Raw genomic sequence first — 19073 nt, 5'->3', positions numbered from 1 at the left:
TTACTTTTTGACTAAAGACCTTAGGTTAAGCTTGTTCTGGTGCTTACAGTGACAATGAATGTGATGGTTTTAAGACAGAAAATAACTAATTCATGTGATAAAGCACTTTATTATATTTTAAAAATGAAAGATGACAAGACCTACTCTTGAATGTCGGCTTGGTGCCTTTGATACTTACTCTTGAATGTAGGATGATAAAAATGAGGTGATTTAGCAGCAGAGTTCAAGAAATTTAAGTGTAACTGATAAAGCACCAGCCATTTTTTAATAAACAATTAAGAGTGTGGTCATAATAATAATGTATGTTTATTTTTTGCCTTGCAGGGGGTGTTTGCTCCAACATCTTTTCCACACGTACGTGTGAATATGTTGCCAAGCACAAGTCACAGAGAACATGAAACAAACTAATATAAAAAAAAAAGGAGACATTTAAATAACCAATTTTTTCTTGATGGGATACACAGGCGGCCTAATGATGTGCACAAAGGTTACGACCCTGTAAACAAATCAAACTTTAAAGCACAGCATATGGAAAAAAAAACAGGATTAGGCTCCAGAGACCTATGGTGCAGTGATGTATAAATGTGTGCAATCCAATAGGTTTGTTAAAACACGAGATAGTAGTGTTTGAGACTTTACACCCTGCAGGAACGTGAGACCAGTGGATTAGTGCATATTCTTTGGACTAATCCTGCATAACAATAAAATTCACAGGGGCACTTTCAAACTTGGTATAGAAGTGCTTATTCACAAAACTTCAAATCTGCATAATCTGATATCGTGTAAAACCGAGGCTGGCTGTACAATCATATCCTATTGTTTTACTACTTGTATCTCTTAGTGATTCAATACAAAATTTAAAAAAACATAAGTTCTTTTAATACAGTACGTAGTAAGTAGAAATGGAAAAGCTGAGAAGCATATGTGGGTGTTTGTAAAACAGTAGATAATGAACATGTAAAGAGATGTGAGTGCAATAATCAATAACTAAAATATTGAGGAGAGCAGAGATGTTTTGGGCATGTTGAACAAATCAATGATTAATGCGAGGCACTCATTTTTAGTGGTCAGGTGCTTCAGTGAATGACTGCTGGAGTGTGGTGGTACTTTTCTATCCAGGATGTCTTACTTTATACTGAATGATATACATACAGTATATAAATCATCCATTCATTATATTTTTTTATATATCATTTTTTTTCTCTTGGCTGATGAACCCTTACAAACTCATTAGTGAAAATTTATTGAACATCAACTAAACCAACATGGGGGTGCAAGAGCCTGTAGTAACCGTCCATGATTATTTGTATTTTTCCACATTCAAAATATTTATAATTTCTTCAATTTGTTACAACAACAATCTAAACAGGTTATTACCTTTGAATTCCTCTACAGTTCTAAAGGGTAACAATGGGGGGAAAAAAGCATCAATGGAAATACCGCTTTTATTAAACAAAAAGGGAAATACAGCTTTTATTAAAAAAGAACTTGCATTATATTTACTGTAATTGTAAAGTTTACTTCTCCTTATAAATAGAAGAATAAAATTCCTCTTCTAGTTCATAAAGATCTGATGCCATGTCATCCCGTAATGCCATCAGCTTCTGGTCTGCTTCTTGACTCTTTGTTTTGAAAATTTGTGAATTTTGTGTAATAGCTTCATTGACGGAAGGAAAGTCATTAAGTATAAGGTATTGTTTAACATCAGCAACTAACTTCATTAGTGACTCTGCAGCTCTCACCTGAAAAAAACAAAAACATTACTGTATATAATTTATACTATATACTTTGTATATCAAGCATTGAGTGTAAAGAAACACCCTTTCCTGGGCAGCCTCAGCAGCCTCCCAGAGCATTGGTTCCAACAACAGACACATCCATACAACTTCCAGACTTCTGGACTACTACTGAATGCTAGGACCAACATCTGGTGTGCCCAAACAAATAAAGCAATCATTGCAATCCAAGATCAACCTCAAAACAAACTAAAAACCACATAAAAAGTATATGTGAAGCAACATACTGTACCACACATCTTGATTATAGAGCTTTCCCATTTCCTGCTTTGTTCTCAGTGGCGAGATAGCTCATGGAGATACCAAGCAGAGGCCCTTCCAGAAAAATCTGCATTTAAAATACTGAAATGCTTCTTAATGGTGAGTCTCTCCCTTCCCTTGGCCCCTCTTCCCATAAGCATATATGGAAGACATGCTTGGCTGTCATCTAGTGGCAAGCATGTGCTATAAACCAGTACTTTGGCCCAACTTAATCATTTTTACAGTTAGTACCAGTGTTGCAAACATGATCCATGTAGTTGTCTGCTGTGCACTACCTTTCTGGTGGTCTTTTCTCTTGCTGTGATAGTCCTAGATCCCGAGGCTATGTTATGGTCCCCTGTAGGTGCTCATGAATCATTAGAGCCTGGTGTGGTGCTGAAGGTTTGGTAGATACTGTATACCAGTATGGAGTTTGGGATATACTGAGGGAACAATCTAGAGTGTGTTCTTAATACATTCACCATTAATCAGTCAAGCACCCGTAATGGTAAGTGAAATTTGAGGAAAAATATATTTACAAAAGAACTATCACTGATTTTTTAAACTAACTTAATATACTTAACCCCAGACTGCACCTGAGATTTTTCTGCCTACCTTTAGATGCAGAAAAACACCACACACGGTGAGGAGCTTGTGGCTTATGGGCAGGCGATGAGTGATTGGGAGGAAGCCAGACAGTATTTGTAAATATTCATTTATTTATTTTTTCCAAATGATGCATATAGATGTATCGAGTGTCCATGAGAACCATTTGTAGCTAATACATAGTCAAACTAACAAAGTTTCCTATTTATAATACAGTATAGTTGAAATTAGGATAAATCATCCTTATAACTCAACTTATTTCAAATGCTATACAATATACTGTATCCTTATATGCCCCAGGTGATTTAGCTTCAGCAATCGTTGCCTTGCCAGACATCTTGTAATAAAAAATTGTGCCTCATAAATTTGGCAAACAACCTACTGTAGTATTAATTAACAAAATACTGGTTTACTTGCTGCACTGTCAATGGCATAGCTCTTGAAATAATTAACAGACTAAACACTTTTGTTTAATTTAGAATTAATTGCCTCACACTGTACTGTAAGGCATGTGACACCAATTCTAGTAGTACTCAATCTGTATACCCAGTGACGCTAACATTTTCCGTTAATGCAATGAATATCCTTGTTTTGTTGAAGTCACAAATTTTAGATTTATATTAATCACATCTTATATCTGTCTTCAGTTCAATTATAATGTGCCTTCTTTTCACCTTTCACATGCCAGTGCCGTTGCTGTTGCTGGCTCCCTCTGAAACTGATTATTAATGTTGTGTAGTAATAAACAGTGAAGGAAATGCTACAACACTTTCTCACCAAGGGAGCATACAAAACATAACATGCAGGCGGACCAAAGCAACAGACAGCACCTGGTAAGCAAGCAGATGCAAGCCATTGTGCACTTGACACTGACATAATGAATTTTTGTAAAACATCCAATGGATTACCAGTTTTATAATGCTGATAAGAAATATCTTAACCACTCCAGAGTTCAAGAATGCTATTAAGTCTGAAGAACACTGAAACTGGTTTTAAATTGCAGTATGAGAGGAAAGATGCCACCAGTTGTAGATATAATACTGTACTGAACACTGTACAATATTGTGTATATCACTGATACTGTACATTTATGATAAAAATATGTTCACCTACCATATTAGCAGATCGTACTTGTATCTGAAAATTGATCTCATCCACCTGAGTCATCCTGCCCACCTGACTCTCCTCTTCCACTACACCCAACTTTACAATTTCTGTGGAAAATAAACTTTATATTAATTAATTAAAGAAAATTAAATGGGACATTTAAGTATGAAAATAGCTTTTGTACAGTACTATAATTCTGGCATTGTGTTGCATAGTAACAAGAGCAGAGTAGAACAGAATTCTTACATAACAATTGGGTATGCAGTGGCAGATACCAACTCTATAAATGCCATAATGCTTACAGTATAAGGAATAATGATAAAATAGCAATCTAATATGTTCAATTCTCATTTTCTAAGCTCCATTACATTCAGTTCCCATTTTCCAGGCATACTGAACATTACAGAAATTTTGCATCAATTTTTTAGTGTCTACTTAGCAATCTGTTACATCCCACTAAAACTGTCTAGAATACTGAAAAAATTGATCCAGTAGATGTGTTGCTAGATCAGTCAGGTTGAGCACTGCTGAGTCTGGTCACTACCTAGATGAGTGACATGCATAACCTCATTCTTGGCTAGCGAACCACGATAAGTTTAACAGGCTTCCTGTCCTTGATAACAGTCTATACATACTGGACTGAGATCACACAGGTACTGTATGTCTGTTTACATGCTGCCCTGGGCATCAGCAGACACATCTGTACTGTAGTATACTGAGTTCATGGGATCTGTTCTGAATGAAGAGCAACATTGATTTTGGTGAACAAATCCATAAGGGTCTTGAGGGGTTTTCAACCCTCATCAAGGCCCTTGTGGATTTGTTCATTTGATATATCATGCTATTGTGATTTGTGTGTGTATTGGTTATGGTATTTTTAATGCAGCACAGCTTACCAGATGGTGTTCAAAAATCAATAAATGTTATGGGAAAACTATAACAAATATTTGAACCATCAATAGTACAGTACTGTACTAGTCATTCAGAACAGACATTGTGAGCTGACCTAAATTTACCAGAGGGTTACCATCTCTCTAGTGGCCTCAACAAGAACAGAAAACTGGCAGCTTGTCAAAAGTTCCTCCATTTTTCCTAATGATTTTGTTCAGCTGAATTTTGAACTGAAGCAATGTTTTGGCATTTACAGCATCAAGGGGTTTGTGGTTCCATGGGTTTATAACCCTAAGAGTTAAAAAGCACCTTCTGTTTTTGGTCCAACATTGTGGTTTGTTGAGCTTGAAGCCATTGTGTCTTGTATGTACTGTATTACATGTGACATTTTGAAGTGGTTTGGATCAATAGCCTCCAAACTGTTCAGTATTTTGAAGGTTTCAATGAAATCAGCCCTGATGTGTCTAGTTTGCATTGATAGTTCTGTGGCCCTCAACCATTCCTGGTACAAATCAATTTAGTTCTAGGATAATTTTTGTCCCCCCAGTGATGAACTTTCTCCAAAGCAATTATGTCCTCCTGACGTTGTCGTCTCCATGCTTGGATATTATAGTCCAAGTGGGGGTGCACCAGAGATTTATTTGACTACTCCTATGGTTTAATTGGCTTTTTTGTTTTACTACAGCTCCCACTTGTGACCTTCAATGAATGGTGGATTCTGACTCGAAGGTCCTTTTCTTCATCCATGTGCTGCAAGGTAATGTTGTTGAGTTGATAATTGTGTATACCCCACACGCAAAGTTTTGCATTTTTTAATTATAAAAAGTATTTGTCAGTCTTCCAACCATTTGTGGAGTTCATGTGGATCTTTTCGTAAAGCCCCAATACTGCATAATTTTTTACTTCTTACTTTACCATTATATTTTAGTGTCATCTGCAAATTTGATATGGTGGCAGCCTCTGCCAACACCTAGGGGTCCGTCTAATTACCACAAGCTACCACAAGCTACACAAGCTTCAGAAAGCTTCCTGGCAATACGTTAGTAATGAATAAATATGATATGTTAAGTTAGGCTGACCTGACCTGACCTAACCTGACCTAACCTAACCTAACCTAACCTAGCCTAACCTAACCTAACCTAACCTAACCTATCCTAACCTATCCTAACCTATCCTAACCTAACCTAACTTAACTAAACCAAACCTAACCTAACCTAACCTAACCGAAGCTTGGATCGTCGACTTAATTTGGCGTCACCAGCTTTTTATTTTCGTCTAATTTCTTTATAAAAAGATACTTTTTCAGATTAAAATTATGTTTTTTCGTGTTGTACATTCAGCACCAACATTATAAGGAGTAAATATATCATATTTATTCATTACTAACGTATTGCCAGGAAGCTTTCTGAAGCTTGTGTAGCTTGTGGTAATTAGACGGACCGACACCTAGTACCAAATGTAAACATAAAACACATGACAGTGTTATGTCCAGTGCAAGGGGCCTATATTGCATCAGCCAATAATTAACATCTTGATATCTTCATCTAATGTGTAAACAATTACCATTTTTTCTAGGACATTTCACCTTTGAACTTCACAAAATGTATATGAAAGAGGAGAGCAGCTCTAAAAGTTATGTATGATATAACATAATTTTGCATTATTTGAACTTACCCATAAAATTATCAAGGATTGACTTGACATCATCCTTGAGCCTTTTATTGTACGACTTGAGCAGTGCTTCCCGGCCTTGTGGTTGCTTGCCTTGTTGGGCCATTATAAACTTGATCTCTCACTGCAACATTAAACAAAAATTAAACAAAATTGCAGCTACTGTATATATATTATATATATTTGCTCTTAATAGATGTTTCCCATTCTCTATATTACATCCAGTAGTGTACTGATCTCCAATTAATAAATTTATTTTTATTTTCTTTCAATAACTTCACACAAAAAATTTAATAGAGTAAAAGCTAAGCAGATGCCACTAAATTTTTCCTTTAATTTACAAATGGTTTTCCCATAGTTTCCCAGTCGGGGACAGGAAATCTGTTGGGCTCAATGAAGCCCACCAAGGATTCAATCCACAACAGTTACCTAAGTCCCATATACCTAATTACTTGATAAACAGGGCATCAGGTGAAGGGAAATGTTGCTCAAATGCTTCTGTGATAGGGTAAAGTCCAAGGTTCTGTTCCTGAAATTGTTGGGGGTTGAGACTACACTACATGTAATTTTATCTAACACTGTAGGCACTAGAATATTGTTTGCTGCAGGTGGCTGACAACTGGATACGTTACCCAAGGTAAATCACCGTCTATCATAGTGATAGACAGTGACCCTCAGGTAAATAAAGTAATTACTTGTGCTGTTATTGTAAAGTTTTCAAATTACTTGTTTATTTATTATCATTATATACTGTACTGTATTTAGAATTATTATTTGATACATAAAGTGTATCTAAACTTTCCTCCTATCTTTATTTACTGAAGATCACACAACCACTTTAAAAATGGTTTATAATAAATGGAAATTAAGTACAAGTGAGAGGAAATTTGGAGCATTGCAAGATATTATGTAAATACTGTAGTGTTGTTGGCCAATAATTAGTTGATTACAATAACATTTCAAAGACATCTCGCCTAAAATTGTCTACCTTACATTAGCTATAAATATTAGGTTGATTATGCTGCATTTTCCATGCCACAAGAAATAAATCGGCCATTGCTTTCATATCCTGCACATGAAAATACAGTACTGTACTATATTACCTACAACTTCTCCGAACATTATTAGCATATTTAGATATACATACTGTATATACAATGAGATTCAGGAATGATGGCACTCCTAGGATTGGATGCACCCAGAGAACAGTACGAGACTCAGTTAGGTTAATTAGGTAAGGCAGTGATACCTCGTGTCACAAAACTAATGGCCACTGATACTGTGCAACGAACCTAACATTGATCTTTAAATTTTCCAATTTTGACATGATACATTTCTGGGCAAAATGTCTAATCTCTACATGGAAAATGTAAAGTAATAGCTTAACATCCCAAAATTCCAAAGTTGTTTTTTGGTGGAGGGGGGGGAGGAGGTTGGAGATTTAGGTGTTAGGCTTGGTTATAGAACCAATTAGGTTTTCCAGCACGATTTGCCAATTGTTGTACAGGTATATTTAAATCTATTACAGCCAGGTGCACTGAAGTAGTACAAGAATAGTACCCAATAAGTAAGCCCTTTTTTGTATACTTATATACAAGAGTTCTTACATTTTTGTACAGTCACTAGCACACATAGTATTTCGAGCAGGTCCTTAATACTAATTTTTCTCCATGAATATGACCAGCCAAATCGTTTAACAACCATTTACTGCTGGGTGAACAGAGGTTACAGTTAAGGATTGGTGCCCAGCCAATCATCCCCAACAAGGTTACGAACCCAGGCCAAAGCTCCCGCAAAGCGCCGAGCGAGTGTTTTATCACTACGCATGGGAACTGCTTAACTAACTGCAAATTATTTTATTTATTTTATTTATTTATGCATATACAAAAAGGTACATTGGGAATGTGAGGATACATAAAATGGTAATTACAGGCTTGTAAAGCCACTAGTACGCGCAGCGTTTCGGGCAGAAACGTTTAATTACTTAAGGGTTTAATTACTTAAACCCTTAACTAAGTTTAAGTTCAGCTAGGTTCTCACTTACAACAAATCATGAAAAGAATGCAAGCACAAAATCAGAGTTTCATGTACACATGACAGTGTTTCCAAAATCAAATAAAAATGTTAATAATGTGCATATGTAAATATATAATGCAAAGCACCACAATGTCTCGAGACGTATGATTGTTAGTAACCAACAGTAACACAGTGACGACAGTTGAGAGGCGGGCCCAAAGAACCAGAGCTAAACCCCCGCAAGCACAACCAGGCGAGTACAATCGCACACACACCAACACACTCCACATCATATGGACACACTCCCACAGTGCCGGAATTGCTAGGTTCACCAGTAACAGCAGCAGCCAGGAATAACAATTCCAATCAGGAGCCGCACCAGCGGACGTTGTTGACGTTGTATATAACTGTTGTTATAGTGTATAGCACTCTAGCTATAGCCCGAAATGCTACTCGTTCTAGTGACTGTACAAGAATGTAACAACTCTTGTATATATAAATATAAATAAAAAGTATGAACCTCTCCCACCCTCCACTGGACTTTCTCACCTGGATTCTCTTCACCTGTTTACAAGCTTCTTGTTGACATGGTGTCCAGTCCCTGAGGGTGTAGTCCCTGAGGCTGTAGTCCCCGAGGCTGTAGAGTCCCTGAGACTGTAGAGTCCCTGAGTGTGTAGTCCCTGAGGGTGTAGAGACCCTGAAGGTGTAGAGTCCCTGAGGCTGTAGTCCCTGAGGATGTAGTCCCTGAGGGTGTAGAGTTCCTGAGGGTGTAGAGACCCTGAGGGTGAAGAGTTCCTGGGGGTGTAGAGTCCCTGAGGGTGTAGAGTGGAGGCGAGGGCAGGGAGTGCAGGAGTGGTCAGCACCACCCCAGGGAGGTCACACGGGGGCAACACCCGAGGTGTCTCAGTGCGGGAGACTCGTGTCTAATCTCACACAGTATTCTTCAAGACAGGTGCCGGTGAGAGCAGTAACACTCGTACCGTACACACCGTGTCCTGGGGTGGCTGCCCGCGGTCTCCGGTTAAATCAAATCTTTCCTGTGACTGAACTGATGGAGCCTGTTACCGGGACTTGCCTTGGGTCGTGCATAGAGTAGATATATATTCATCTATTGATAAATTGATACCCGTGAGATGTGCAAGTGTTGTGGGGTTGCAGCCTGGGCAAGGTCAGTATGTTTGACAAGCACAGGCTTCGTGTCCTCGACGAAACGAATTAATCCAGAAATGACGTACAAGGATAGCTCATCAAAATTGTAACTTGCTTAGCTAAATGAATTGTGGGGTTCAGTCTCTAAGCCCATTATGTGCCTCTGTAACCGTTTCTATTACCGCCCACTAGATGGGTATGGGGTGCATAATAAATGAACCAAACTAAAGGCTAATTTCATCGATTTCTAGAATACAGAACAAATTGGCAGATATTAATCCAGAGAACTTCTTTAAAAGGTCAAATGTAACACATACAAGGGACAACTTCAACAAGCCACAGTGTGCAGTAATAAGAGATGCTTATTCACTCATAGGTTTATAAACCTCATGCATGGATCAGCTCACCTGTCACCAAAGCCGCAGAGGCAGACACTGCCGTTCAAAATCTAACTGGAAGAAAATCCTCAGGGAAAAATGTGTCGGGGAGGAGAGGCGTGGACCATTGACAAGTCGCTGACTTCCTGTCCCCATCAAGTCCATTTTTTTTAATAGATGGTGACCCTCAGGTAAATAAAGTAATTCTTTGTTCTGTTATTGTGAAGTATTAAACTTACTCGTTTATTTATTATTATTCTAATATATTTAGAATTATTACTTGATATATAAAGTGTATCTAAACTTTCCTTCTATCTTTATTTACTGAAGATCACACAACCACTTTAAAAAATCGTTTATAATAAATGGAAATTAGGTACAAGTGAGAGGAAATTTGGAGCATTGCAAGATATTATATATGGTTTATAGAGGCGTGGGTGATGGGGGGGACGGGACAGGACGCGGCGTGTCAACAACAACACGCTGCTGCTGGTGCTGGGGCCTGTGGAGGCCTCCTGCTGCCCTCCACCTCGCCTGCAGGTGATTCATTACTTCTTATACTCACCCCCCAATAGTTACAGTGAGGAGGGAGTTGAGTGCATCTTCATCTGACATGTTTTGCGAGTCTTTAATGGGAAAGAAATGACAGGCGTGGCGTGGCTTTCTTGACTGGGGTGGGGATAATGTCAGAGCGTCAGGTGGAATCCTTTATCTTGCAGGAAGGGGACGGGCGTGTGGCACCCACAAGCTCCACACTGCCATACTTTACTCCATACGGAAGATGTGGGGGGGTAGAAATAGCCTAAGCTACTCTATCCCTTTGAGATGTATTTCTTGTCTCAGTAAACATACTTGAACTCCATACGGCTGGAGCAGCATATATTTTCATTTGGAATAAAGTGTGAACAAAGCCTCTTCAAGGTAAGCAGAAGTGTCATTATTATGGCTTAGCATAGACCAATAAACCTTCTGTAGTGTTTTTTTTTCCTTATGCTCTGTCCACATGAGCACATGGGTTTGTCCTGGGCTGGGTAGGGTAATTGGACACCATTCATGTACACTATACGCATGTACCGGAGCAGGATGGCCAGACGTCTTGCTTTTGAGCACTCTGTCCTCCATAGGGAAGCACGTGACAACAATTAGAGACCTAGTTACATGATGGTTGGCAGATCATGCCATGAAGAAAACTTTGACATCCATTTATGGGACTGTATTTTCATTTTTTTTTTTTTAGTAACATTTGCTAGCATATATCAAGGATATCTTCCACAGTTGTCATTATGCTGTCAAACATTATCTCATTTCCAGTAAGATATTTTTCATTACAGTACTGGTGTAAATTACAAATTATAATTATTTGATAGTGGGACAGTTTTTAAATTTTTAGTCGACTGATATTGAGTAGCAAATGAAAAAACACCAGTAGATAGGATAAATTAATAACGTAATGAAGTTGGTTAAAATATATTTAAAATTTGGTAGAGTAACTGACATTTGGATAAGAATTTGCAATAAATTGTCAAAGAAATTGAATAAATGTTTCAGATTGAAATAGTTATTTTTTTTATAATACTGAACCTTAATATAAACTATGGCTTAATAAATCTAGTTTAAAATTTAAGATAATTTGTGTAAGTTCTATCAGGTTGAAACTTTGTATTAAAGTGAATTAGATAAAAAAAAAAGTAAACTGTAAATCCCATTGATAAATTTAGCACTAAGGATCTGTTCTTAGGAAGATATACCAGTGAACAATGATAAAAAGTCATAGATTTTGTAAACTACTGTATATATATATTAGTGATGGATTGATGATCAGTCTACACAATTGGTTTGCATCTGGTGCTGTTAAACAAGTTAACCTGAAAATTTATTATGTAATGAAATTTGACTAATTTGCATAACTAACAAATTTAATGCCATAAGGTTATCCCTCAGTCATCTTTATTATATTTCATTATTTAAAACATGTAGAATTTTGTTATATTTGTGAGGTTTGAATGATAATTAGTAAGGATATATTTTAACCACCCTTTGAAGATACCGATTCATTGCTCAATTAATTTTTCCACAGACCTATCAAATTTTGAAACGGTGCACAATTACTTTGCCACGAGTTAAGAAGAGAATTCAAGGCTTATCTCACTCAGCGCTTAGATATGCAGTATGCTGATATGCAAAAGTTGAAATCTGGAAAGTGGCAGGTGGTCTTTCACATGAGATTCCTGAAATCGAAAGAAAACTATACAATTTTTTAAAACACCATAAAAATGGATGTGCCAGTAGAAGAGAAAGAGAAAAACAAAATTAAAACTTTTGTTTTTCTAGATATTGAAGCTACTGGTTTACCTGGAGATGATCCCAGAATTTTAGAACTTTCTATGATGGCTGTATCTAGAGAGGACCTCCTTTGTATGAATACTAGCAAGAGTAGTCCCACATCTTCCAATTCTACTGATAGACAGCAAAGAAATGTTGTTCCACAATTGCCTCGTGTCCTGCACAAGTACACAAGACTGTTTTACCCACGAAAATTGATTACACCTAAGGTGGAAGAAATAACTGGACTTAGCAATGCTCTTCTTTATCGTTTGCCGGGCTTTAGCCAGATGAGTGCAGAGGCAATTAGTCTGTTTTTGGAATTGCCTAAACCTCTGGCAATTGTAGCACATAATGGTGACAGGTTTGACTTTCCTATACTTAAAGCAGAACTGAACAATGTGGGTTCTATGGAAAAGTTTGCTGATCTACAATGTGTAGACACTTTGAATGCAATAAAAGACATTGATGCTCTTCAACAAAAAGATATTGAAATATTGGAAATATTGGAAATAACTGAAACTGCCAAATCATTTAACTTTAAAGATATGGATGAGGAAGTGAGTAAAGAACTTCCAGTTAAAAAAAGAGCCCGTCCAGTAGAATTAGAGGAGAAAGTAAACAATGCATCTTCTGCTTCATTTATAAATGAGCCATCTTCCCAGGCTCAGGAAGGTAACCCACGCACATTAGAAGTCTCGCCGGAACTCTACATGACGCCAGTGAAAGATCACATTCCAGCATTTGTGAACAATACACCTTCAACTCCAGCCAAGCTTACACAACCTCCCTCACCCTCAGTTACCCCCATATCTTCCAAGGCATATACTCCAGGGACACCAGGCTTTAGTCCTCAAACCCTCAGAGAAACTAGTAGAGTTCGTCGAAATTTAACATACGAAGGAAGTGGCAAGAGAAGGTGGGATGGAACAACACCATATGCACAAAGCAACATCTACAAAAGACTCTTTAATGCTCAATATTTAGCACACAAAGCAGAATCAGATTGTCAGGCCTTGCTAGAAATTTGTGGACATTATGGAGATAAATTTGTAAATTGGGCAGACATGCATGCAGAAAATTTTGATGATGTTAAGCCAATGTGGTCAAAAAGAAAGGCTTTCAAACTTAGCTGATTCTTTATATGTAAAGCTGTAATTTTATTATAATTTAACTTGTTAATGTATTGTTAGCATATCACTATTGTTTGCCATAAATAATTGTCTATTGGTAATTATTTTAAGATTTTATCAGTAAAATTTTGATGAAAATACATAATTGGCTATACCTGTACATACATATATACTTGTTGGTTAGTTTAACATTTAAATATTTTAAACCACATTTTAAAATTACACATTTTAATCTTACACATTTTTTATTCTATAGTAATGTTTTTTTTATCGAACTTATACTGTAAAATACAGTACTGTATTGTTATAAGTGTATTCAATCTGACAATCCAAGGACCTCTTTAAGTGTCAAATCCTTAAACAGTACTGACAAAAATCAGTGCTAGCAATGTTTTAATAACTAATTATGAGTAGGAATCATTGTATGACACAGTTTTAGTTTGATGATTATACCCTTGTTGCCAGACAGTTTTAAGTATAATAAACCATCATGACATCAGTACTCATAACAGGTGGAAGTACAAAGAAAGGATTTATATTATATATAAGCATAAGCTTTATATTGTATATATTTTATTTGTATTTATATACACAAGAGTTCTTACATACTTGTAAAGCCACTAGCATGCATGAGATTTTGGGCATGTATGATATGGACATAAATGAAGGATATATTATATAAAGTTGAAGTTTAACAAATTGATACAAGTCATAACATTATATAGTCATACTAGTTTAGAGTTCTCAATATTTATCTCAAATCAAAGTACAGTACTGTATTAGTGGGCCAGTGTAAGATTACATGTGCAGTCACACAAATGAAAAGATGAAACATTGGATATCAAAAGTTAGTGTTGAAAATCTTCAGCTAGAAACTGTAGGTCAGTAAGAGGTAAATGAATACGAGAGAGAGAGAGAGCACTGGAAACTTGGTGTTCAGGTCCTCGGTACCCAGCTTGTGGTGGCTATTTGACATGAAACAACTGTGGTTTTCAATGGGTATGTTAAAATTTATGTAATGCCTTTGTTTGGTTAGTTTGCGGGAGACCTGGTCGAGGAACGGACCACAGGGACGTTGAGCCCTGAAATCATCGTAAGGTAAGGAGGGGTAATGTCATTGAGAATAAATATGATCCTAACTACATAATCAAAGATTTGTTGGTTCAGTTAAAGAACACCAATAGAGTACTGTATTTATGCATATTTTAATTACTTTTAAAAATTGGCCAATTTTAATGAATTTATAAAATGCTAGCTACTATTTTAGAATTATTGTTATACTGCAATTAATTGTTTAATTTACAGTATGAATTTGTTATATTGTACCTGTATTATCTAGTGCTTAACTTGAACAATGCTGTTTAGTCTCTGGAATATACACAAGATCTGTTAGTTGTCAAGAAGTGACAATGTTAAAGTAAATTATCAATTACATTATTTTGTAAAAAAAATATATATATAAAAATACACATTACTGTACTAATTCAATATGGTGATACAGTACAGTAAATGCATAAAAAAAGTGTAAAAATGATATAGTTCACTATATAAAGCAAGTACAAGCCTGAATTCTTTACAGTAAGCATTAGATGTAGATGTTTTTAACTGTTCAGTGTTCAGAATAAGTACGGTAATTATAAAAAAAAAACTCCGAAGACTATTTAGCACCGGCTGTGTCACATAACATTAACAGATTCTACAATATTATTGAGGACGCCAATACCAGAACAAAAAGACAGACAATGTCAAAGATATCAAATTCACCAAGGATTTTGTCAAGGGACAACATTGGGAAAGCAAAATTTCCAGTTGTTCTGGAAATTGGGACATTTCTAGGAGAAAGTGAAATTCTCAGTGTTAGTAATTGTGTATTGGTACTGTTATTTCTTAAGATGCATTATATTATTGTAAATTTAAATATATTGTATAAATTTTAGATATATAAAATTAAATAAATGCTGGTTATTTATTTTTCATCTCGATATATACTCAGTAATGGAAACCACTTGTGTAGAAATTTGGTGTAATTATAACTCCATATTTAGAACAATATCTATGGTGAATAGGTGTATTCACCTAGTTGTGCTTGCAGAGGTTGAGCTCTGCTCTTTCGACCCGCCTCTCAACTGTCAATCAACTATTACTAACTACTAACTTTTTTTTTTTTTTCCCCCTCCACACGTGCTTCCCCCAGGAAGCAGCCTGTAGCAGCTGTCTAACTCCCAGGTACCTATTTACTGCTAGGTAACAGGAGCATCGGGGTTAAGAAAACTGCCCATCTGTCTCCACCGGGTGCAGGGATCAAACCCCGGTCCCTAGGTCCACGAGTCTAGAGCACCTGTCCACTCGGCCATACAGCCCTGTGTGTAATAGTACTGTACTAATTTTGATGGTACTGTAGGTAATATTGCTCTCCATATTTTTGTCCCTCACTAGTAGAAAGGGATAACAGGTATACAGTAACAGCAATACAAAAAGTTCCAAGTCAGAAATGGTATATGTATGGCATAAAAATAGTATCTGTGGTATACATATTCAGAGTTCCCAGATACCATTCAAGCTGTCAGCGTGTGAGCAGCAAGATATAAGATGAGCAGTGTCCAAGGATTTTATTGAGGGAAAACCAACAAAGTAATACTGGGAAAAAAAAATCATTTTCTGAAAATCAGCACATTCTACGAGCGGGTGACTTAGTGGAACAAGGCAGTTCTGACAATAAGGTGCAGTTCTTTGTTCCATTAACACATTCACTGTGGGGTTCTCCAGTGAGAACTATTAGGGTTTCCACATTGTGTGAAGATTGCACAAACACATATGGGACGCTGTAGATACAGTCTGCATATGTTTGTATTTGAGTGCAACCACCAGAGGTCTTGCTTGGATGAACTTGGAAAAAGATCATGCTTGGGAGGATTATGGAGTACATACTGTAAATCCCCTTTTTTGGGGGAACCACAGCACGAGCAAACTATAACAATCAAGGAAGGTCCTGTTTATTTTTCACAATTTTCTCTAGAATTTCACAATCAAATTTTTGCCCCCACCCCAAAAAAAATGAAAAAAATATTGATCCCCACAATAGGTAGCCCCTAAATAAAGGCTGCAGTGGAAGGGTCAAGAGCTATTAAGTAATCTTCTGTAGGCAGTATGTAATCTAGCCAGAGATTATTCCAACGTCTTGTATTGGTGACAAGGAAAGCAATATATAAATAGATCACATTTTATAACATGTAATTTATTATTAGAATCAGCTTAACTATTTTATACATTGTTGCTGATGGGGTCATAAATGACAGGGGTTGGAATCCAAGTACATTATAAAATTTGTTTCTGGGAAATGGGACAGGCATGTCTTACTTGGCCTTCCATTTTCAATGGTTCTAGAGTAAGTCAAATGCTAAGTTCAAAAACATAACTCATTTCTAGTGCAATAGTTGTTTGGAACTGGGTGTTTGTGTGTGTCTGTGGTTTGGATTTTTATTATCTGCCTTATCCTCAGTCCAGTGCTCATTATTGTTTCAAGCAATTCCTCCTTACATTAAATAATAAATATCTAATTACCCCAGGCTAAACTTTAATAAAAACAAGTCTTCTTCCCATTCCCAACATGAATAATGTACAACACATACAACAACTTTCAACAATATTTCTTCCACTTCTCATTGTTCTAGCTCATACTAATGTTGAAAATTACAAGCTAGTACTTGCTTGCAATTTTCAGAGCACACACTACTATTCCCACTGCCATTCTCCCCCCAAATCAGATTGTCCATCTGTAATACCCTTCTCCCTTGCAAGATCCTTTTCTTTGTCAAGCTTGACCATGCTGAACGATCTCAATTTTACAGACTATATATATTTGGCTCTTGGAGTTAATGCACTTGTAGTGTGTGTGTGTAGTATGTATTTTACTCCTGAAAAAAAAAATGTGAGTAATCAGATTACAGAAAGTGTCCATTAATTTATCGTAATATGCTAATACATGAAAATACAAATTTCTGTGAAATAACCAAATGCTTCGTGAAATAAAATGGTATTGAATTAGTAAAATAAAATAAATTATCTTGTGAAAATCAACCACAGCAAAGATCAAGACGTCTGCATTGTTACAGGTAACCAAAGAAAGTACAATTCTGGCTTGCAGCTGAAGCACTTTAATAAAATAATTGTGTAATACAGGAAAGGGCACAACTATGATGCTCTTTGGTAAACTGAAACATTCTGCACAATATACATATTTTGTCTTCATATTTACAACCATAATACCATACTGCATCAGTAGACTCGCTGGATTCACGTACAGAAGACATAATATATGGCATCGTTTAGACCTGCATTTATACTAAAGCCAAGAAGTCTTCGCCTTAAAACAAGAGGACGGATAGACATTAAATGGACGGACAATGTTGTTAACACTTATAAGCCACAGATTTTCAGTCTTAAATATCAACTCTAAAATTTGATTACACACATTAAACAAATGGATAATACCTGGAACCTGACACTTATGGTAGTGAATGATGCAAGTACAGCAAATTCAACTTTCACACCCATCTGTCTTCCATCATTCAAATGTGCACAAAGGAGTTTTCACTGAACAATTCCACTCGTTCAGTGCGCGAAAATATTGCCTTGAAGATACAGTACTACTGCACATTTCTGGCCAGATCCATCATGGTATTAATTAGTCATATATGTAAGAGTTACTTCCTTTGCACATTCAAATCCTTTATTCAGTATTTTGAAGAATGCTACTAACCTAAGTTACATTGTTAAAATGTTAACAAACCTTTGTGGATTCTAAAAATCTTATCTACTGCATTTGCTTTAATTAATATTAAAAATTATTACAGAACAGTCTGAGAAATAGTGCAGTACTTTGCTTTATCTGTAAGTAAAGAGCTTTTCAAAGCACAGAGAATTCTCACACTAATGAAACCTAGTTTATTCCAAGAATTGAATGTAAAGATTTATAAATAAATTTTAGAGTGCATTTTTTTATTTATATTAAATTAATTTTGTTATCAAAATACCTTACAGTATGCCCAAATACATGCTCTATAATTTACACTACTAAAAACATTTATGGGAAAAATACCAAGCACCAGATGACAAAAATAATCACTTGCACATAAACCAATCGATCTTTTCAAGCAAGAATTTGTTACACACAGAGATCACACTAACGTGATGCATCAAATGAACAAATCCACAAGGGCCGTGACAAGGATCCTCGTCACGGCCCTTGTGGATTTGTTCAAGAATTTGTTGTAAAGCATATACTGTACATGCGATTAAAATATAAATAAACACGTGAAAAGATAAGCTTGGCATAATTGTTATTACAGTACTGTAATTATAAAAAAAAAAATACATCTGAAAATATTGTAAAGTAATTTTTTACAAGTAACTGTAAGAGTCTACAATACCATATGTTCAATATCCTAGTTTCAATTTTACTGCTGGCACTCTGCGCTAACATGTTAGCGAGTTAACCACTGCACGGTTCCCGACTTTCATGTGATGAGAAGGTATCAGCCAAGAGAAAAATTTAGAGAAAGGCAGCCAAGATTCTATGACACCCTCCCATTCACTCCATCTTTCACAATGTCTGCCATCATATGCCCCTCATTGCTGTCACAGTCTGTCAAGCTATCCACAGCTGTGACCCACTGTATTCCTTTCTGTTAAGTGCTTCCTGCAATTTGTCATTTAAGATATGACAAACATTCCCTTCCTAAAACTAATTCTACTTGATGTTATCT

The 19073-nt window shown here is 36.3% G+C and overlaps 2 protein-coding genes across 5 annotated transcripts; one reads left to right on the top strand and one right to left on the bottom strand.

The window, feature by feature from the left end:
- Nucleotides 1-1431: 1431 nt before the first annotated feature.
- Nucleotides 1432-10007, bottom strand: MED22 (Mediator complex subunit 22). Of its 3 annotated transcripts, none has more exons than XM_045757564.2 (4): nt 9884-10007; nt 6315-6435; nt 3756-3856; nt 1432-1742 (listed from the first exon to the last, which is right to left on the bottom strand). In XM_045757564.2, the coding sequence occupies exons 2-4, from the start codon at nt 6415-6417 to the stop codon at nt 1518-1520; spliced, it is 429 nt and encodes a 142-aa protein (XP_045613520.1). In that variant the 5' UTR covers nt 6418-6435; nt 9884-10007; the 3' UTR covers nt 1432-1517. The 3 variants fall into 3 exon arrangements, with proteins under 3 accessions (XP_045613520.1, XP_045613519.1, XP_069166557.1); XM_045757563.2 differs by lacking the exon at nt 9884-10007 and adding an exon at nt 8877-9346; XM_069310456.1 differs by lacking the exon at nt 9884-10007 and adding an exon at nt 8603-8737.
- Nucleotides 10008-10285: 278 nt separating this feature from the next.
- On the top strand, nt 10286-14759 carry LOC123767682 (uncharacterized). 2 transcript variants are annotated; one of them, XM_045757560.2, is made up of 3 exons: nt 10309-10393; nt 10573-10774; nt 11931-14759. In XM_045757560.2, the coding sequence occupies exon 3, from the start codon at nt 12127-12129 to the stop codon at nt 13309-13311; it is 1185 nt and encodes a 394-aa protein (XP_045613516.2). In that variant the 5' UTR covers nt 10309-10393; nt 10573-10774; nt 11931-12126; the 3' UTR covers nt 13312-14759. The 2 variants fall into 2 exon arrangements, with proteins under 2 accessions (XP_045613517.2, XP_045613516.2); XM_045757561.2 differs by lacking the exon at nt 10573-10774 and having other exon boundaries at nt 10286-10393.
- The last annotated feature ends 4314 nt before the right edge of the window (nt 14760-19073 follow it).

Source organism: Procambarus clarkii, chromosome 67 (assembly GCF_040958095.1).
Source record: "Procambarus clarkii isolate CNS0578487 chromosome 67, FALCON_Pclarkii_2.0, whole genome shotgun sequence".
NCBI lineage: Eukaryota > Metazoa > Arthropoda > Malacostraca > Decapoda > Cambaridae > Procambarus > Procambarus clarkii.
The sequence above is the reverse complement of the archived record's forward strand: the minus strand, read 5'-3'. Positions and strand labels throughout refer to the sequence as shown.